Source organism: Phalangium opilio, unplaced genomic scaffold, assembly GCF_054372755.1.
Source record: "Phalangium opilio isolate 3A_F unplaced genomic scaffold, DU_Popi_V2 ptg000045l_1, whole genome shotgun sequence".
NCBI lineage: Eukaryota > Metazoa > Arthropoda > Arachnida > Opiliones > Phalangiidae > Phalangium > Phalangium opilio.
This window is the reverse complement of record NW_028324168.1, coordinates 3085870-3108519: the sequence shown is the minus strand read 5'-3', so window position 1 is coordinate 3108519 and position 22650 is coordinate 3085870. Positions and strand designations below refer to the sequence as shown.

Below are 22650 nucleotides of genomic sequence, written 5' to 3'. Positions count from 1 at the left end.
GTCAGGAAAAAATGGGTAAAAACCTGGAAGAGTCAGGGAAGAAATGGGTAAAAAACCTGGAAGAGTCTGGGAAATCGGTTTTCCAAAAGTTGTATGAACCATGGTTCTATCTGACATAATACGGCGGTAGGAATGAAAATAAGAAAAACAGCTTCTGGTAAAGTCTGGAACGATCTGTTTAGCTTGTTTTAGTTTCAGGGTAAAAAAATAAGAAAATTGGATAATTCAGGCTTCATTTTATTTTTTCTTTTGACTCTGCGGGTAAAATCTAATCTGATGTAGGGTATAGCTAGCTATCTTAGTTTTCTTACTTAACGAAATTAAAGTTCGTATTTGAGCAGCCAGCCGCTTTGATTTACCAAAGTTTCTTATTTGTTATTTGTTACTATTGTAAAAAGTAAAAAAGTCTTTGTTTGAAGCCTAGAATTTGAGATTAGGCCTAAACTGAAAGAGGTTTGAAAATAGAATTAGTCGCCGCTTAATTGAGAGTTTTAAAAGTAGGCTTAGCAAGATGTCTAGAAAGGAGGAAAGGAGAAGTAGGCTTAAATGAAAATTTAAATCTAGAACTAGACTTCTTAATTTCACAACTAAGTTGTCTATTATTCTCTCCCAAATTAAACTTACTAATTTAACGAAAAATTATTAAACAAGCTCATTCGCTTTGTTGTCAGAAAATCCTGAATATTTTCTTTTTAAATGTCACTTTATAGAATTTTCCTTGGGAAAAAATACAGAAATTCTTCGAGACGATCAAAGAAAAATTCCAACATTTTAAATTCTTTTTTCCAGTGCTCCTCGGAACTTGGCAGGTTATTTGTTGTGAGCTACCGTTGTTGGTCGTAAGGGAGAGTCTTGAGGGAAAAACATAGTGGTAGGCTGAGAATAAGTGTGTATTACACGCGAGTCCAAAAATAGGGACAGAAAAAATAAGGTATAAACCTGAAGAAGCATTTTTATTTTGTGTTGAACTCCTGAAAGTAAAGCGTTTTTTTAGGTAAACCGTACTGCAAAAAACAAAGCTTCTTTTGAACAGCGAAGTGTACGTAATATACTGTAAGTGATAAGAAGAGTGTTTGTTTTGCAGTAAAAGATGCTTTTTGGTCAGTATTTTTGTGAAATATACAGGGTGTTTCTGATAAGTCTGGATGCATAAATTAAGGGCGGTGTTCTTTGGGAAATCAATTTTGAGTTGAAAATGTTCTATACTTCTATCTACATATATGCTTTGCAAAAAATTCTGAGAGTGCGCAAGTAGTTCAAATTGAATACCACCAAATCAAGTATATATAGGGAAGCGTGAATTAAACTCTTTTTAATAAGATAAGGGGTGAAGAGTGGTTACATGTACACCCTTATATGATGATGATAGTAGCTAAGAGGAGGAGGGTTTGGTTGCTGGTTAGGTTATATTACGTTTTTGTGTGAAATATCGTCTTGGCTATCAGCTCCGAACCACGTTCATTTCATCCTTCAATGCTTTTATTATTCCCCGTGGAAAACCTAATCTACCTTCTCCCAATCCTCCCTGGGAGAGAGAAGAGAGGGGAGAGGAAAAGGGATCTACAAGTTTAAGGATGCCAGGGAGTTGGGAGGGAAGCTGAAGAGCAAATCATTTTTCCAGCAGGCAACCCAGCTTGGCTTGTTGGGTAGAAAACGTTAAAGCCTGCAACAGCCAACCCCAAAAGTTGGTGAGAATAATTATTGAGAGGGGGTTGGGGAAACCAGTGTCTATATCGACTGACTAACTTCCTCTATCAAAAGATTTTTCCCTTCGCACCACCACGCGGGCTGGCGATTTAAGCAACGTCACGTGTTCACCGTCCGTCCGTCCGCGTTTGGCTGGGGAATTATTGGACTCGCGCGGGAAATTTGGGCGCCAAAATTCACGCGCTACTCCTATCATAAAAGCAACCGAGCGCGTGTGGTCGGTTGGTGAGATACAAACCGCTATACGTATCCAGGGTGAATTGGCGCGTGGTTTTAAATAAAAATTCCCACCCTACTGTAAATACAGTCGTATCCTGGATACGAAATATTCCGACGGAATGTGTTAGGCCTACTGCAGGGGATGCTCGGGCCTTGGTTGGCATACTCCTCCCTGTTAATGGAAATGGGAATTTCGCGTGAAGTAAAATCGGCTAGGGGGAGCTCTAGCACTTACTACAGGGATGTTGGGAGCACGATGTTAGGCTTATATACCTATATAGGTGTGAGTTAGACTATAGAGCTCCAATGGAGTGATTTCCTCTCCGGATTACGAGGGTGGCAAGGCAAGGGAGACTTCGTGTTCAAGGTTTTAACAGCTTTAAACACCCCACATCGCTCGCTAGCACTTCACGTGCCTTCCTCGCCTTAAGAGATTGATTTTAAATACCTCTAGCATCCCTCCTAAGTGAATTTAGACTCCTCTATACCAGTCTTGGAAATAAGGATTTTTTTGAAACTAGTCCTCGGGACCAGTGACCCCCAGCGTCTACAATATTAAACTGGTCCTTGGGACCAGTGACCCTATCCCTAATTTATTTTTTACTAATCCTATTGAAAAATTAAGGGAGTATTTCGTTGACGCACAGCCCGTTCGATCGGGCTATAGATGCAAAATTATGCCAAAAATCAGAGTTAACTCCGTCATTGAGGGAACACCGTTATTTGGTCCTAATTTTGAAAATACTGGTTGAAATCTCTTGAAATTTTAATGAGATTTGCAAAATAATGTTTAGTATTTTTGTGCAAAGTTTTTCTCTTACAAAGCTTTTTGTAACAACATTAAAACGAAAATGAACCATAATTTAATGGCTTAGTCTCAAACAGTTTAAATTTGTTTCCTTCAGCTTCACTGGTTCGAGTCTCTTGAAATTTCAGTGAAAGGCATATTTAAATGTTTTAAATTATTGTGGAAAATTTCGAACTTTTAAAACGAATAGTCCTTTTCCTAAAATTTCCCTAAGCGACTAAATAGGTTGTAGGATTATGCACAAGCACAATTTTAATGAATTGTTTGGAAGTGAATTGTTTCTTTGAAAACTTTGAAACTTTGCATCATAACTTAAAACCGTTCAATGTGCCTCTCACTAAAATTTCAAGAGATTCGAACAAGTGAAACGGAAAAACTTATTAAACCGTTCCAAGACCAAGCCCTTATAGTAGGGCTAATTTTCGTTCTAATATTTATACAAAAAAAAGAAGGGAAACTTTTTAAAATTTCCAAAACAAACAAACGTTGTTTTGCACATCACTTTAAAATTTCAAGAGGTTTGCACCAGTAGTTTCAAAATTAGGGCAAAATAACTGTGTTCCTCCCATAGCCGGTCATGTTAAAAGCTGGCTCCTTGGATTTTTCGAGCGAAAAAGCTCATAATTACCAACACGCGCTTTTACATAGGAAAAACATTGTGTGAAGCCAAAGCGTGATCGAGTGGGCTGTGGTTGTAGCAAGGAAGGCAACTTAGGCAAGAATGAGAAAATGTCAAGGCTAGGAGACTATATCCATGGAGTAGAAATTTATAATGACTAGAATTTTTAAACTGGTCCCTCCTGAATTTTCATAAAAATTCTCAATTAATAAACTGGTCCCAAGGACCAGTAACCCCCGGATTTTGAATAAAAAAACTGGTCCGAGCAATTAATAAACTGGTTTTTGACCTGTGGACCTGTGCTATTTCCAAGACTGCTCTATACTAAGCCTAAATAGGCCTAAAACCTTTCTATACAAGTTAGGGTTAGGCCTTAAAAGACAAGGGACACGAAAAGACGTTTTTTGGACGTCAAAAAATATACTTAGTGTAATACTACGTGAGAAAATATTTCTATGGCAACGTGTCACTGGAAAAATGTCTGAAATATGTCAAATTTTTATAACCCAAAAAAGAAAAAAAATAGGCAGTACCAACTTCGGGCCAAGGCTTAGGCCTGTGGGAAAATTTACATAAGCAATAATATAAACCAACATAGCAGTCTCCTAAATCAAATGAACACACGGAATAATGTCAAACATTCTCAATTCAAATAAAAAGCTGCCCAAGTAATGGGAAAGTACTCTGTCATTTTCCTTAGGGTTAGGGAAAAGTTACAAAATCGCGTGCGCCATTGCCTAGCCAAGGCCTAATACGTATTGTCACCCCCTGTAAACATAACAAGGGAGGGGGTCCCCCTTTTAGCAATCGTAACCCGAGAGACGGCAATGGCGGGGGGCAAGTTTTAATGAGACTTCCATTGCAGGTGACTGTTCAAATTGTAGTTCACCCCATGCTAGATCGTTCAAAGTTAGCAGTTCTAGAGTTACCACCACCAAGAGAGAGGCTGAAGTCACGGCTTCTAACTGCGCTAGGGTACACTAAGGTACACACCAGAGCACCCCCGAAACTGTTGGAGCGGAACCCCCTTTCTTTACACTCGACTGACGCCTTATCCAACTTTGCCCCCTTAAACTCGGAAGTTCTCAGTTCTCCAGAAGCTGAAATGCCATGGGTTTCTTACAAGACTAGAATTGTTCAACGAAACTCGCGTAGTACCTCGCAAAGGCTTAACATGGTTTCAAGTACACGCTTGTACTACTTGGGTTAGTTTATTTGAACGGAGGAATTCCCATATCCCCGAAATACTGACTTTTAGAGACTGGTTGCTGGAATTTCGCTTTGGTATTTTTACCATGACGTGTAATGCCTACAAAGTTATCCCCCATCCATGTGTCATTAAAATTACACGAAGGTACAGTTACCTTTGAGTGTATTACGTCTTTTATCTCGAATTAGGTAAGAGTGCGCATCTAAGATCTAAAAACTGTTCGTGTTGACGCTGGTATTGTATGAACAGTTGAAACTAAGTTAATATTGCCTGGGAACTTCGTAGGGGAAATTTTTCCGCTAAATTCAGTAAGAACTTGGTGGTCTCCGCGCGATCTGGGGGAGTGAGTAAGGAGGTTAATTGCATTTTAATAAATTAATGCGACGATCCTAAGGGGTTGGATTAATTTTTTCCTTTTACCCTTTTACTCCTGGGCTCCCTGAAGTCCCCAGGAGGCGTATTTCGGGGAAACCCCCTACTTTTACTTGGGAGGGTGTTCTTCTAGGTAATTCGGTTATAAATTCAATTGGCGTAAACTCCCAAGTTCCAACTAGCGCGAAAATCAATCAGGGTTGTCTACCCCTATCAAAGAATGTGTGTTAGGTTCTATGGGAGTTGAATTTGAAAATAATCTCGATGGATCATTTTGGAGGCTTATAACTCTGGTTCTTTAAGAGATACTGGGAAGTCCTTTGAGTATGTTATAGTCCAATTTCTCACCTTTCCAACCATACTAGCAACTTAGGGCTACGTCAAACAGGGGCCTAACATTCATAAACATACCCCCTCCATAGGAATAGCATTACACCCAACTTTGGAGGCTCATAGCTCTGAATCTACTAGAGATATGGGGATGCCCTTTGATTATGTTATAGTCCTATTTTCCCCCCATCCAATCATACTAAAAACGTAGGACTACGACAAACAGGGGCGGAATAATTAAGTAAAACGTTCATAAACATACCCCCCCCCCTCCAAATAGGAATAGCATTACACCCAACTTTGGAGGCTCATAGCTCTGATTCTACTAGAGATACGGGGAAGTCCTTTGAGTATGTTATAGTCCAATTTCTTCCTTATCCAACGATACTAAATATATTGGGTTATATCAGTCAGGGCCCCGGTTATTATAATATCTCGACGATTTAATAAAAAATGAGGTTTGATTGGTGGATGAAGTTGGACTCGGCGGAAGAGATAATAGAGATTTAATTGTAAGTTAGCTTTACTTTGCACGGGATATTCAAATTTCTAATATAGTAGTAAATAATTTACGTGATTAGAATTTTAAATATATATTTTTTTATTAAATTGAAAGTGGATAACAGGAGAGGGGGAAGGAAAAGGAGGGGGGTTACTAACGAGATAATTCATGAACGACAGGACAGAGAATGATTTCCGGTTGTGTGTGTGTGTGTGCCGAAAGCGTTGGAAAGTCGTCATCGAACCGGATAATTACTTTCCCGACTACCTCCACTCACTCACTCAATGTTTCGTTCGTTTTTGCGTTAGGTAACAGTTCGCTCGCCTGTTGCCTTGGTTATCCTTGTAACTTAAGCCACTTTAGGCCCTAAAGTTAGGCCTAATGTATCCCGTACAATTGCTCTTGGGATTTTAGCCAGCGGGGTGAAATTAAAGAGACGACGTAGAGAGAGAGTGAAGTCATCTCAATTGTACGATCGCTCTGTCATTATTAATTCCCGCTGCCTGTCAATGCCTCTTTTAAAGCCGGAGATAGTTTATAATGACTTTATTATGAATTCTACCACTATACTGTAGTCGGCTCTCTGACGTCGTCTATACACTCTTGTATTGTTATCTATATTTGAGAATCTGTCCCAACTTGCTACTATAGCCATTGTAATCGTAGCTACCTATACCTACCTAAAACTCTCCGCTTCAGCAACCTCCGCTTAACCCCCTGGGTTTTAATTTGAGTATTAAATCAAGGTTAGTTTAACCAATATTATAGTTAGGCTTAGCGGCTTTTAAGGGCCTTAATAAATTGACTATTGTTTGTTTTAAAATGATTTTGGTTTAAATTTATAGAATGGCTTATAATTATTTGAAATATTATATGGTTAGTTCTTTTGTTCATAGTGTTTTAGATATTTATCCATTAGTCTTTTTGTAAAATTCCGGGCGGTAGTTAAGTGGGCCAAAATAGTTGATTAAATATTAATAAGGAAATATAATTATTTATTTTTAATGATATGATATGGTACAGGGTGTTTCTGATAAGTCTGCCATAAATTCATGGGGGTGTTCTTTGGGAAATCGATTTTGATGTAACTTATATCGCCATTTTGATTGCCCTAAGGGACACTGTTTTTCGAGTTATGATTTTAAGAGTCTTTTAGGGATTACAACTTAATTAAATTAGAAAGCATTGTCTTGAAATCAGCTTCTTAATTAAATTTAAGGGGTCATCCGTAAAATACTCTTGATGCAATCTTAACTTAATTGAAATCATAGAAATAACTTTTTCGACTCAAAATTGATTTCCCAAAGAACATCCCCCTTAATTTACAGACTTTATCAGAAACACCCTGTATATTATTATTCAGATCAGGTTTCCAAAAAATCATTAGCTTACAAGGCCTAAATAAATAATTAAAAAATCAAAATCGGTCATTATAAACTTCAGGTGTGAAAACATCAATTAGAATATATTTCTAATTAATCTATTAATTTGAATGCGAGTATAAAATAATTCCTTGAGGGCGTTCTTTGATTATTATTTCTTCTTTCTTTATTTATTATGATACGTGACTCCCGCTTGATTAAATTTAATTAAAGAAAAATCACTTCTGGGTGAATTACGGCTTTCAATTTTTAAAATCGTAGTTTTATCACGTCCTCCAATTAAAAACTAAGTCTTCATTAACAACAAAATAAATTAAGGGACTCTAGCATCGTAAAAGACGATTATTTCAATTGTTTTTAAATAACTTTAATTCCCTCGAAGTAGATATTTCACAAATGACTGAAATCCATCCAAGACTAGCCTAGTAGACCAATAAACAATGCCATGCATGACGTTTAATTCCTCTGTGACTCATTGTGTGAAAAAATGCTGGGACGATTCTGTCTTAGGGAACACCAAAAATAGAGACTATACCAGCTTTTTCTTTGGTGCACGGAGTTTCTTAACGGCGCTTCATCTGTGGTCGTATTTCACCCGATCTTTGTTTATTCAGCCCTTAAGGAGTGAGAAAAAGCTTAAGGCGCGAATTTTGAGCCTCTAGACTGACGATTTCTTCACCAAAAAGTAAGCCTAACCATGAGGAAAAAACTAAGCGAGAGAAGAAAAAAATATTCTTAATTGCGCTAGCGTGGTTTCGAATTACGCAGACACATTTATTCTTAAAAAGGGAAGGTTTTTTCTCTTGGGGTTGAAGTTCCTTTCCTTGGTGCATATTTTTTTTTCTTTTTCTGTTTCATCTTGAGAGAATTATGGACTAGTGGCACCCAATGTTATCTTTCATTGTAGTTATATATTTGCTGAAGACGAAGAACTGCTATTTCTCTATTAAACTTGATAGAATTGCTTATATTATGAATAGCTTATTGTAGAAATTCATCTCTTGATGTGAAACATTTACAGCTATGGAGGGTTTGGATTGAGTTTTGGCTCTTTATATTTTCGCCATGTTCTGACCCATCGTGACCACCATATAAGTTCATAAGTTATGTTCACCATAAGTTTGTCAATGGTTACAAATTGGAGCTTGTCATGAAGTGAGGGAGGTAGGTTGTAGATTCGAGGTAAAGCGAACGACTCCTGGTGAGGCGATATTAAGGGCTTTGTACAGACTAAATAGGAAGATGGACTGCAAAACTGCGTCGTTCTCGAACTAGTTCTCATTAAAGTCTCTAGCATTACGAAGTATAAGTAGTGTCATACTTATAGAACATATCTTATAAACCTATGATTAAAGTTTTATTTTAAAACAAATTCCAAATATGGTCTTGTTTTCCGTAAAATTTGCTGTTTGGTTTTATTTATATGTTAAATTATTTCTAGTTGTTGAAGTACGAGTTAAAAGCTGCCTGTCTGTGAAGGTAGAACTAGAAAAATGCAAATTACTAACTAGAAAAAAGAAAGTCGTTTCTGACATTTTGAAAGAAGGAAAAATCGTATATTTAAAGCTGTAAAAATTCCAGACGTTTTTAAAGATATTTCTTGCTAGGCCTATATAGAAAACAAATTTGAAACCAGTCGAAAAACGTCTACTTTTCCAAAAAAACGTGACCTTTTATGGCACTCCAATGTTTTTTAGACTTTTCTTTTGGAGGGGGAGAATAAGATAAAGGGTAATGGGCAAAAATCTCAGAAGAAAAAAAAAATAATATATAAAATGAAAAAAAGGCGGGAAAAAATGGCGCGCAAAGTCCACACGTGCGTAGACCTATAGCTAAAGAAAGCGCGCGGTGGAACTTGCACGTGCTCGGAATTGGCGCCGTCAAACAAAAGTCAAATTAGAAATATGATTATTGCTGAAGCGAAGCTTTTGGACTGAACTAGAAATCTTATGCAAATTTTTATTTCGTTGGGAAGGGGGAGCAGACGGTAGGGCCTTTTAGTTTGAAGGAAAATTGGGGGTTCCAGAGAGGGTTTGCGTTAAGAGCTACTAGTTTCATAGGGGTTTTTAAGTTATTCGGAATCACGCTTAGGAAAAGAGGAGAGGCGTCGTTTCGTGAGACGTGATTAAAAAGACCCTTAATGAAAACCACTATCACCGTCACGCGGTGTTCCTTCCTTTCCCTCCCCCTTTCCCCCATTAGTGGCGCCATTACTAAATCGAATTTTAAATATTTAAACTCAAACATATATATATATACCACTCAGATTTAATTTTTTTCCTCCGTTTGGTCGTGGGAGCGGTGAACTTCGTGTATGGAATTTATTTCATCAAAATCTTTGCTGTCGAAATTGGAAATCATTTGAAGACTATAAAAAGGTTGTGTTTCTTTTTTCAACAAAATGATCGTATCCTACCTAGGGTTTCTTTCCCACGTTTGTTGACAACAAAACATGGCGGCGGCGCTACAAAAACTTAAAACCACCCTAAGCAACAAGTCAAAAGGGCGCGTTATTTGACGTTAGCGTGACGTTACCATGGTTACCTTTTCAATCCAAAATGAGCTTACCGCGCTAAAATTTCCCGCCAAAAAAAAATAAAGCAAGCTAGGTTACGTGACGAAGAAAACCCGCGAATTCTCGGCTCGTGCAATAGAAAAGACGCTGCCAAAAACCAACCAAGTTTCACTTCACGTGCAGTGGGAAGTTTTCCCTCCAAAAATTGAATATTTTGCACCACGCGCCTATGGCTACATCAAACCATTTCGCGACACACTAAGGCTTCGTTTAATTGCGCCTAAGACTAACGTATAGACAGGGTTCATACAAACCTGGAAAACCTGGAAAAATCAGGGAAATAAATAGTTGACAAAAACTTCATTCAGGGAAATCAGGGAAATTTCCGTCAAACAGGGGCCGAGTAATTAAGCAAAATGTTCATAAACATACCCTCCATAGGATTAACATTACACTAAAGTTTGGAGGCTCATAACTCTAGTTCTACTAGAGATACGGGGATGTCCATTGATTATGTAATAGTCCTATTTGCCCCCCCCCACTCCTTCGTTAACATTTGCTCCATAGGATACTCCATATACGGGAAAACTTGGAAAATTCAGGGAAGTATAAGTATATGGGGAAAGACCTGGAAATCTAAGGGAAATTTGTTTTCCAAAAGTTGTATGAACCCTGTATATAACTGTATCCCCCCCGACTACCTTTATATGTTATTGTTAGTTTTGGAAACTGTGGTGCTGGTGGTGGTTCCCGCACGGCGGTATATTTATTATATTTGCATAATGATTATTGTAGATTAGACATGTACAGTACGTGAGAAAACGGAAGAGGGAAAACAACCAAAAATTCGATAATCTAGAGATTGGAGCTAGGAAGGAACAGCTAAAAGGGGGGGTGGACCAGGCCTTATCCTCTCTCTAATTAATTTAATAGTTAATTTAATTCGCCCCCCACGGGGTTCTGTAATAATTGACCCCATAAGTCTTGTCCTATAGCTGAGTCCGCTAGACCGTATACCGTCCGTGCCTTGCCCTCTTGTATATCCTAAATTTATCCTAGGGTTTTTTTGGTACGAGGTTTTTTCTCTGTGCTTGGAAAAAATGGTTTCAATATATTCCCCAGCTGTTCAATCCCCCTTTTTTCCCAATATATAAATTTTGGGCTGTATTTTCTTGGCCATGGTTTTTGACAGAAGCTTTGTGAACCAGTTTTCAATTAATAATTCGCTATAAGACTATAGACATCAATGTCTTATTGAATTCTTATCTTGGTCGCTTTTGATACGAATAATCTTTAAATACTGGCTGGGTGTAGCCATTTTGTTTCCAGAGAGCATAGTGGTCCTATAAATACTAGAAAATCCTATAGTTTTGAACCTGTTCTATACTATAGGTCCTATAATATTCTATGTTTTTGACTTAGTTGAAGTTTTCGTATAGTTTAGCATCAAATTTATCAAAATTTAGCTTGTTTATCGAGATCACACATGTTCTATGTTATAGGTCCTATAATATACTATGTTTTTGACTTAGTTGAAGTTTTCGTATAGTTTAGCATCAAATTTATCAAAATTTAGCTTGTTTATCGAAATCACACATGTTCTATGTTATAGGTCCTATAATATACTATGTTTTTGACTTAGTTGAAGTTTTTGTGTAGTTTATCATCAAATTTATCAAAATTTAGCTTGTTTATCGAGATCACACATGTTCTATGTTATGGTCCTATAATATCCTATGGTTTTTTTTTTTGACTTAGTTGAAGTTTTCGTATAGTTTAGCATCAAATTTATCAAAATTCAGCTTGTTTATCGAGATCACATTTGACTGGACACTGAAATTGCGGAGTTTGCTCAGGATTTTCTATATTTTAATTAAGTTCCGCTTTTCAAAGTAAAATACAATTATTTCTTTTTGTTTTTTAAAGATTTTAAGCCAAAGTAGTATTTTATATGATCATAATTTTTATTGCTATATTTTCCTATAAAAACACGTTATTTCTTCTATAATTCCAGAAATAAATGAATTCCTATTTTTCCTATAAGGAATTAAAATATTTAGCTGGGCTCCGTGTCATTTTGTTTCGTTAAATCTCCGTTAAACGTTTTGTCAAAATGTTGATCCATCGCGTATGAGAAAGAACTTTGTATTACATTTTATGAAAGGGAGCTTTCTAAGCCTATGAGGAGAGGAGAGGGAATTCAGACATAAAAGAAATAATCTCATCTTTCATTTAATATAAGCGCAGATGGTTGGGTTAAATCATAATAGGCAAGTACTACAGCCCCATTAAACCAGAGGGGAAGAACCCCCAAACCCCTAGGGATGGGATAGTGAGAGAGAAACTTGAAAAATAAACATATAAAAGGCGTGAAAAATAATTGTCAGATTCTAGACTCCTCTATAGGGGACTGTGTTCCCCAAAAGAACTGTTTTGAATGAAGCTCCGTATAAGAGCAGTGCACCCACCCTCTCTCTCCAGTCTCCACTCGAGAGTTATATTGAAATTTAGGCAAGAGGAATTGTATCCCAGGAAACTTTCAAGGAAGGGGAGATGCGCAAAAGAATACGGTGTTATGAGTTTTTTGGGGTTTTTTTTTTTTCAAGTGTTTATGCGTAAGGATTTCATTTTTCTTATTTATTTGTTACAAACAGTAAGGGAAGATTTGATTCACGAGGAAATTAAATGGTATGTTCTTCTATGCCTATACTTCGTGTTTTTCTTTATTCCATAATCACGTGATATTATTAGCAAGTAGTATTAGCACGAGCAATTTCAAAAATTAAAAAACAAAGGCTTAACGAAATTTAAATACTTGGAAACGAGGCTTGCCGATCATCACGTTAGTCACAACTTCGTTTTCTACACGCAGTTTTCAGACTAGGAGGATTGCTACCAATACACCAGGAGGCCAGGCTACTTGGCGGACAAAATGCAGCACCAAGTAACCCTGGCCTCCTGGTGTAAATTGTATCAATCCTCTCTTAGTCTGAAACTATATACATACATAGATATAGTAAAACTATAAAGGGTCTAGATCCACTTCGCTGGCTTAGGCTTAACGAAAAAACGCGGAAGGGGCAACGAGCAGACAACCGCTATTTTCTGGGGGTAGCCGTATAAAACGCCATCTATCGGGGACAAATTAGCGGCCAAAATTGGAACTATTATAAGGATGAGTGGCACTCTATGTTAACTCCCTACAGGGCATAATAAGTCAAACCCTCGGAGATGCCATTACTCCATTTTATACGAGCTAAGAGCGGAAAAACGTATTTTATAAATTTTACACCTGTAAAATCTTTTAAAAAACACTTGGAACTTGTATTTCTACTTACTTTCGAGGAAATACCACCGTTTTCTGAAGGTAAGAGTCTTTTTTTATACATTTATTAGTAATAAAAACATTTAAGGCGAGCTAAGCCTTGGTCATGGCCATAATGTAGAAGTAGATTTGGAAATGGAGTAATGGCATCTCCGAGGGTTTGACTTATTATGCCCTATAGGGAGTTAACATAGAGTGCCACTCATCCTTATGACAGTTCCAATTTTGGCCGCTAATTTGTCCCCGATAGATGGCGTTTTATACGGCTACCCCCAGAAAATAGCGGCTGTCTGCTCGTTGCCCCTTCCGCGTCGACCTCCCATTGAATTGTGTATCTACCCTTTTAATATATCTATTTATACATACCAGTATATTCTAACCGTTCCTTTAATCAATATCTTCCAATACCACTCGTCTACCATCCCATCCCTTACAATAATAATCCTAATACCAAACTGGTGACAGTGTATTTAAGAACCCAAATCTTATACGGACGGCGTAGTCCTAAAGTTTGCGCCCCCCTCTTTCTTAGTCTTGGTGTTGGGTAATATATCAAACCTTTTTAGTAAGAGGCTGAGAAATTCATCCAAGAGGGTTCTTTTCCCCCTCTCCCCCTTGAATGCCTTCTTCGCTGCATGGCCCTTTCCATAAAGATTTTTCGTCTATCACAATAGATTTGGTGGTGCGTAGTGGTGCTGGGGGCCCCCTTGGGAGGAATACTTGGGCGGCAATGGGTATAGACTAACCTATAAGAGGGTCGGGTGCATAATACGATCAGATTGAATCGTCTTCTTCTTCTTTTGCTTAGACTTCTTCTTGACACATATTGGCTTCTCGGGTCGCGGCGCGGGGTTACAAAAGGGTGCACTTAAAGTAAACGGAAAAGATTGAATGGATGAAAACCTTTAAGTTTTCGTCGCCGTCTCTAAGAGATTTTATGTTAATTCGATGAAACCTCTTTATTCTATTTCTATATAGAACCTTTAGACAAACTTAATTTAACAGAAACGTTCTATGGTATATATATATTTTTTTTCTTTTTCACGACCCATCTGTTGTATTTGAGGTTCGGTTTGGTTCAGTTTTTTTTAATACCTAAATTCTTTCTATGGGTGAGATTAAATTTACTTAACGCGGTTGAAAATTAAAATAGGGATTTTTCGAACCATTTTGACAAAGAGAGTGATTCATTTCACGTGGGTATTTTTTTTTTCTTTTTGGTGTTAGGTTTGTTTAGCTATATTGGGGGATTTGGTGGGGTTTTTTTATTTTATTTCAGACTATGGGAGGTTTTTAGGGGTGACAGATTGGTTGGTGTGGTGGGATATATTGTAATTATTATGGTAAGTTAAGAGCCAGATTGGTTGGTCCCTTTGTTAGTAACGCTCTTGTTTCGCAAAATATGATTTGTTATTTTTGTATTATTAATTTTTATTAATATATGGTTACTTTTATCGCCATGGTTCGTACGGATAACCTGGATAAGTCAGGGATTTAAAGAGTTTTTCCCAAAAGGTCAGGGATTTAAAGAGTTTTTCCCAAAAGGTCAGGGATTTAAAGAGTTTTTCCCAAAAGGTCAGGGATAAGTCAGGGATTTAAAGAGTTTTTCCCAAAAGGTCAGGGATAAGTCAGGGATTTAAAGAGTTTTTCCCAAAAGGTCAGGGATAAGTCAGGGATTTAAAGAGTTTTTCCCAAAAGGTCAGGGATAAGTCAGGGATTTAAAGAGTTTTTCCCAAAAGGTCAGGGATAAGTCAGGGATTTAAAGAGTTTTTCCCAAAAGGTCAGGGATGAGTCAGGGATTTAAAGAGTTTTTCCCAAAAGGTCAGGGATTTAAAGAGTTTTTCCCAAAAGGTCAGGGATATGTCAGGGTTTCATTTGTTATATCAAACCATGATTGCTTCTAGCAATGCTAAATAAGGACCAGGTGTAATTATGAAGTGGGCTTTAGTAAACATCTTAAAATTATCAGGGATAAGCTGCAAAAGTCGTGGGTTTTCGTCTGAACCCTGCATGACCTTTTCAACAAAGAAGGATAAAAACAATCTAGACCTAGCTATTAAGTTCGCGTTATTATCACGGATACTGCACCATCTATAGGAGGAGGAAGGACAGATGATTGGGTTTCCGGTCACGAATAGTCAAGAGGGGGTTCCTAGAGTATCACGTGACCTTTCGTCTCGGTTCGTCACGTGGTAGTACCGAGTACCGACCTGTCAGATAGATCTATTTTTTATGGTAGTATTTTTTTTACCCTGAAAGTTCGCGAAGTTCCATCCGTAAGTTTTTCTCCTCTACCAGTACCAGACAGTTTTTTACGACCGTTCCCCTCCAAAAAAAACCCCGAGTATTCTACAGTTTTTTTTTTGGCCACTGAATATCTTTTCGACCTTTGAACTCTGAGGGTGTCAATCTTGTTACCGCATGGTAGGGGAGGTTTTGTATTGGGGGCCCATCCGTGTTTGGGAGGAAAATAGAAGCCCATAATCGTGGTGATGAACATAGTAAAAATTCATTCTGCAGTATGTTCATATTTATATTTATAGAAACCTTAGTTCAGTCTTCAAATTATGAACTTCATTAGGTACTGAACGTAAATCTGTTTTCGAGGGCATGGTTTTTTATATATATATACATAAATGAGATATACAACATAACACGCGAGTTAGGCCTTTGCTATTTTTTTATTCTTTCTTGGGTATTTGTTTTTGGCTTAGAATTCTTTCCCCCCTCACCCTTACCAAAGAGGACATGACGTACTTATCTGCCCTCTACCGTGGATGATGGAAGTTACTAGGCGTAGACAGTTAAACTATGTTGATTGACAGGATTTCTTGTTAGGGGCCCCCGCTTACGTATAGTGTAGTAGTACTTCGAGACACTTCCAATAATCTTTCAGAATTTTTTTCCTCTCCTTCCTTCATCCTTCCAAGTTCCAATGTGTTTCTTTTTCGCGTCTATAGCCAAGGCCTCAAGCCTCGTTAAAGAAAGTCCAAACTGGCGTTATTTATGTTTTCTGCGTTTGAAAAGTGAAGTTTGACTGGACCTTTCTTTTTTTTTACTGGCGGGGTGTCTGGTTTCCCAGACCAAAAGAACAGAAAAAACTTCTCACGGTCATGGCTGTTCATTATTTAACACTATTGATTGATTTATCTTTAGTTCTAATTGAGAAAAACATTCTTGACGGAAGAGAATTGCGAGTTATATATTGTCTTAGTAGATGGTTTCAAAAGTATTTGCGAGGCCACTTCATTTCTCCCTTTTTGTAACTGATCGCGCCTTTGTTGACTTCAACGAGAACAGAAAATCCATTGTAAAACAGTTACCTGTTTTGATGCCCTAATAGTTTTAGGAATCATCTGTTTTGCAGACAAGAGTTGCCAGTCACTTGCCAGTCATAAATTTGTAATTGCATTTCAACCGTTATCTGCAACAGACTAAAAAGCTTGGTATAGTTCTTTTCGATTCAGTACTAGATCATTCAGTTCCAAACCTGCTGGAGATGCTCTTGCAAATTACGCTGGAAACCTTGAAGACCTGTTAAAGTTAAGAAACGAAGGGGGGAAACTTCTTGATTGGAAATTTTTGCTTAATGGAATGTAGGTCAGAAATTTGCAAACTAAACCAAATTTGGCGCGAAGCTAAAGTCTTAAATTGAAGCGCTTGAACAATATCGTAACTTTATACCCCATCCGTCAATCATTAACTGATTGAATAAACAACCTCGCGCCTTATTTTCATCCCCCTAACAACGACACAAGGAGAAACTTGCTTACAAGCCATTGCCAACCAAAACTCAAATTTCCATATTTAGCGCGACGCGCGTTTCGAAACAAAGAGCCTCTTTGTCTACGGTCCCATCTAGCCAGCCACTTTTCGTGTATACAGTCTTTGCCTTTTATCGGGCTAATGAAGTATCCACTCGGGTACAACGCGTGACCACCCCCACCCCCTCCTTCCATCACCTCCGTTCGCGTCATCCCGTGTCGTGTCGCGTTGGGATGGGATGCACCCACTTTCATCTTTAAACCGCAAATTCGTCCATCCATGAGAAGAGCCCAAAAGAGAGGAGTCAAAAGTTTATTTTGGTCGTTTGAACAGGACGCGACTGTACGTTTTCCTCCTAAACAAGCTTCTCTTCCGCGGTGTAGTGTAGTGCGACGTGGTTAGATCTCCTTAACGAGCCGTATCCGAGTTAGGACGGACACTCTGTAACTGCTATTTAGGGAAAGTTTATCAATAGATTTAGATGTATTTTGTTTGCCCTAAGGGACACTGTTTTCAAGTTATGATTTTAAGAGTGTTTTAGGGATGACCCCTTAAATTAATTTAGAAATCATTGTCTAAATCAGTTTATTAATTAAATTTAAGGGGTCATTCGTAAAATACTCTGGATGCAATCTTAACTCGAAAACAGTGTCCCTTAGGGCAATCAAAATGGAGATAGAAGTTACATTTTCGACTCAAAATTGATTGCCCAACCCTTAATTTCTGATTATAAACTTTCACTTTTGACACAAAGCCAAATTTCTTCTAACTACTTAGGACTGTTTTGTTTATGGTGACTTACTTCAAGTTGTTGGCTTTCTAAATTTTTATTAGGCTTAAACTAAACTAGTTGAGGAGAGAAACACTCGGTATATATTAACTGATGGAATCCATCAATTGGAATTCGGAAATTCCTTTAGAAAGTACCTCCTCGGTGCCCTAGAAAAAGGTTTGCTTCCAAAGATGATCGTAAATTCAATGAAACGGAAAATTAACTCGGGCTCTTTTCCTCTCGAGTCCTTTTTAAAAAAAAAAGTTTGATAAGTTTAAAAAGGGTTCGTTAAGTTCAAAGAAAACTAAACGAAACGAAATCATTGAGAAATTAAACCGGAAGTCTTTTTCCTACTAAAAGGGTATTTAGGATGTTATCGATTAGGCTGCCTCGCCTTTCCTTCCTTTCTTATTAACCCCATTCCCGCCTTTTTTTTCTCCCGCTCTTTTGATCCAGTGTGGTTCACGCGCGCTCGAGATCTTCTATAAAAAAAACCTCCGAACGTCGACGTCTCTTATTAATCAAATCACGAGAGTCGAGTCCCTTCACGAGCTAAATTCCGACTCGCGAGATGCCTTGTTAAAGGCTAGAGAAAGTGGCGGGAAATCTCCCGAGGAACGCGCGCGGGAAAGTTTTCCCGCCTAAAAAGAATGGGATGGGAGATTTCCAAGGAATCCTTTAGTAATCGAATCAAATGAAAGAATATAGAACTATTCTCTCTTTCTCTCTCTTTTCAGTTTGGTTTTGAAGATCGAGTAGAGAACTGCTCGGGTTTTTAAAAGTTCAATGGGGGGAACAGAATTATTCAAATAAAAAAAGAAAATACGTAGATCACGGAATTTTAAAGGAATTTCGAGAGGGTCTTTCTGTAAGACCTTCGTATTTATGCCTTTCTTATTATTATTTTTTTATATATAGGCCTATATAAAAATTTGAGAAGTTCCAGACCTCTATATAGGCTCCTAAACTATTCCCCTTAGAAATTAAACAACTTATAAGGATTTATAAGAGATGGGAAGGTTGTAATATTCTTTTTAAACCTTTCTGTCGACATCGCGAAAAACGTCTCCAAGAAGTGATATCTAGTTTATTAGGGAAAGGTATAAGATTCCTAAGTATTCGCGCGCCATAGTCCCAGACTCCCAGTCTCCCTTTCAAAATACTAGGGGGGACGGGACGTAAAAGTAGTCCAGGCTATTTCGCCTCTCCTCAGAGTGGAAAAATACGTAATTTTCGTCATTCGCGTCGCGCTGACGTGAGTTTTCAAGAACCAATGAGATGCTGGTTGTAATTTAGAGGCGGCGGGGATTAACTCCGGACCTACTATACGTTTGGACTGGATATAAAGCTGGAAATGTGGATAAATGAATTTATACCTTCTCCCTAATAAACTAGATATCACTTCTTGAAACGTATAAAATAGTAAAGTTGTAATGGCGTATGAACGAATCAGTAAAGGAATAGATTTCTATTGTATTTACTAGAATTTCGTCGTCAACGATGTTGGGGGGGGGCGGTGGGGAAAGGCTATTCTGTTTTCTATCCGCTTTCTCAATTTCGCGACGATAAAAAGAAATAGAATTGGATATTGGCCGCTAGGAAATTGCCTCCGAGGCTCTTTTCCTGACTTCCTGATCGTTCGATTGGTCAGGGAATCATTCCGCGAGAAAGTGAAATTCAATCTCGTGAGCCCGTCGACTAACTCTCTCTCTCTTCTCTCTCTTTGAAATAGAATTCTTTTGCCTTCATCGGAATTCCGATGTGAAATAGAGAAAGCTTTTATCCCCCAGCACCTGCTACCCCATCCGCTATACACTACTAGCCAAATTATTTCGTTAGATTGCGGCATTTGCTCCCTAAATTTTAAAAGTCATGAGCTGTTCCGTTGCAACCTTTAAAAGCAATGTTCATGGTTCATACAAAACTCAGGAAAATAAATAAAATTCAGGGAAATTTGTGAGGTTTGAGTAAATTTGCACTGAAGGGCTTACTTCAACTATTAATGAAGAACCACCCCCGTTGTTATTACTCCATGTATGGGAAAAAACCTGGAAAACTCGCGGAAATATATGAGGATAAACCTGGAGAACTCAGGGAAATATATGGGAAAAAGAACGGTAACAAAACCCCAGAAAACTCCGAAAGTTGTATGAACCCTGATGTTGTATCTTCTCTCTCTCTCTCCTCTCTCTCTCTTCCTCTTTTTTAAGACCTGGGAATTGTTATGGGGTCGCTTACAATTGTTTACGAGTGTGGTAAAGGAATTTCTTCGCTATTTTCTTTGGTTCTTAAAACGTGTGTAGAATTCTAAAAGGCCCCAAAAAAGAGCTACTGAGAAATCTTTATTCTGTTAGCTACTAAAATCCCTTTCGCTGTCCGTCAATTTGATAACAATTTTTTATTTTTATTCTTTATTCATTTCTCGTGAATGCCTGTTCTTTTACACCATTAGTACCGCCTAAACTGTAAGGAACTTACAAAATCCTTATCTAACCACGCCCCTATTGGTTAAACGTACGCCCCATGTTTACGCCTATTTCCAGCACGCGAAGCTTACTTGCATTTTTCATTAAAAAGAATGAATGAATGACAAGTGGATACTATACCTACCTAACTGCTTTAATAAATAAGCCTTGGTTTAAAAATTAGTCTTAGGAATTTCGTAACTTTAAATTTAACAACCTAATGAATTGATTTTATGGAAATTAAATTTTTTATTGCTTCTCTCTTCGTGGTATTTTTGTTTTTCGTTTTTGAACCGCAAAGGTTTTTATAGGAATGGGTGTTTTTGTTTTGGAGCTATCCGCCTTTCTGATTTACTCCAGATCGTTAGACCGCTTACTAGCCACCAAGGCTTAGTAAAGAGGAAGGGGGGAAAAAAGGCGGGAGAGTGCATCGAAATTCCAAACGTTTCTTACATGGGAAAAAAGGCGGGAAATAAAAAGCCTTCCTGATTTTTTTTTTTTTTTTTTTTTTCCTTTATCACCCAATAGAAAATTCCACCAACTTAATGACGCGGTCCACTATAGACTACTTTAGCTTATCCAACTACTTCCCATGAACTAAACTGAATCGTTTTATCCTTCGATTTGTACTCTTGAAACTTATAAGCCTTTGCAATGTTAGAAGTAACCCGTTATTCCAAGGCCTTGTTTCTTTCTCTCGTAGTATGAAACGGGATTCACGCGCTAAGCCTAAATTGAAACATTTTCAACTTAGGCTTAACCCTAAGCCTTAGTCTAATATTTGGAAAAATATAAAAAAAAACACGGGGATATAAGGTCCATAAACTTCGACGGGAAAATTCATGATGTTTTGAAAGAAAGTGTAACGACCAATGCAGTTAGTTCTTTACGGATAATAGCGGAAGGAATCTGTGCGGAAAATGGCCCCAATAAATGGGCCCCTAACCAATCTTGTAAGTGGCCATCATAGTAGTAAAAGGAAACGAGCGCTTTTCTTCTTAGAAAAGCATCCTGATATTTACGATCCACAAAATTACTAAAAATTACTGTAAAAATATATATATAAACCAGCTCGTGGAATATTTGTTACTTTCAAGTTATGGGCTTTAGTTTATGGAAGATGTGTCCGGTCCCTCCGTCGGGAGCGCAGTGGCTCTACTCCAAGTTGGACTTGCCTGAGAGTGGGAAAAGGGGGTTAAAGGGGTCCGTAAGCCTTTGATAGTCGTCTAGACTTAGGTAGTGTTGAATCTCGATATATCTTGGGCTTTATTCCGAAATAAGCGGCTTATCCATCGATGGCACGGGATATCCCCTCACCCAAGCATCAATTTGTATCGTTCAATCTAGTGGCATCGGAGATATACACCCTATATATATCAATCTATATAAATATCTCTCCCTCTCTCTCTCTCTCCTCTCTCTTACCCGCACTTTTTTCTTTTGGCATTGGAAGAAATGACAGAGTTTCTATTGGAAAATCTATTGGGTGTCTGCATTTATTTCTAGGGTCTTATCTGTATAAACTTATCAAAAATTTGTATGTTGCAATTTTATTTATTTTTTATTGTATTGTTTATTAAAGGAATTGGATGTATTTAGAGAATTATCGGTATCGTTTGCTATTTTTCTTAATTACTCGGGCCCTGATTGTTATAACCGCTAGTAATAAGTGTCGTTGGAAAGGCAAGAAATAGGGCTATAACATTCTCAAAGAACTTCCCCGTATCTCTTATAGAACCAGAGTTATAACGTTCCAAAGTAGCAGATCCCCTGTAGCTTTTAAATGAACACTGGTGTATTGCGGGTTAAACATTTCTACAGGCGCTCGTACATTTAACATGGGACGAAGTTCCCCTAAATGTTGGCTTCTCTCAATGGTTTTTCTTAATTATTTTTTGGGTTTTAAATACTTGGGTTTTTTTCTTCTTGTTTTTTAAACTAAATTTAGGTTTGAATGCCGAACTTTATTACGTCCGTGAAGGCAAAATCAATCATTACGCCTTGGAATTCGTAATGCCCGTTCCTGCCCATATCACAGAGCTTAGATTTACGTGGCAGAATATGAGGAGCGCTCCTGTAAGCAGACAGGTTTCTAACATTAAAATAATGTTAAATTTATTTAAAATAAACCCTAGGCTTATACATACTTAATTATTTTTATTTATTTTAATAGATACACTACACAATCGGTTTACAAGTCAGTAATGTCGAAGCTTTGAGTCCACCTTCGTTAAATATCAGTAAGAAAGGAATTGTACCAGCTGCCGAAGAGAGTAAGTACTTGCGTTTGCTTTTTCTTTTTTAATTAAGGGTCAAAGTTAATGAAGTGTTGGGTAATATAGTTTTTCGAGTTCAATTACCTTGTACTGGGAAAGTTGACGCGGAAGTTGAAGTTCAGATTCAAGTTAATATTACAACGGAACCAAACTCTAATAATGTCACGTCATTAACATTAAGACGAAATAAAATCTGTCTTAAAGGTTAATATTAATTAAATTTAAATTTAATTATAATGTGAATTATGTTCATAAATAATTTATTTATTTCATCAATAATTATTATCATTAGATGGGAAGAAAAATTCTACAGCGCTTATGGGTAGGATAGATAATTTATTCAATTTATAATTTTAAATATAATTAAATCTAATTATTGGTGT

The 22650-nt window shown here is 37.6% G+C and overlaps 1 protein-coding gene across 2 annotated transcripts in view; it reads left to right on the top strand.

Annotated features, from left to right (window-relative positions):
- Positions 1–22650, top strand: part of dnt (tyrosine-protein kinase Dnt) — a 136325-nt gene that overhangs the window by 109609 nt on the left and 4066 nt on the right. The window contains exons 3-6 of one of the 2 annotated variants that reach the window (XM_089838336.1): positions 21940–22079; positions 22165–22264; positions 22334–22471; positions 22560–22589. In XM_089838336.1, coding sequence (XP_089694462.1) covers positions 21940–22079; positions 22165–22264; positions 22334–22471; positions 22560–22589 — 408 coding nt within the window. The remainder of the gene's footprint in view (positions 1–21939; positions 22080–22164; positions 22265–22333; positions 22472–22559; positions 22590–22650) is intronic. The other variant, XM_089838337.1, reaches the window with a different exon arrangement.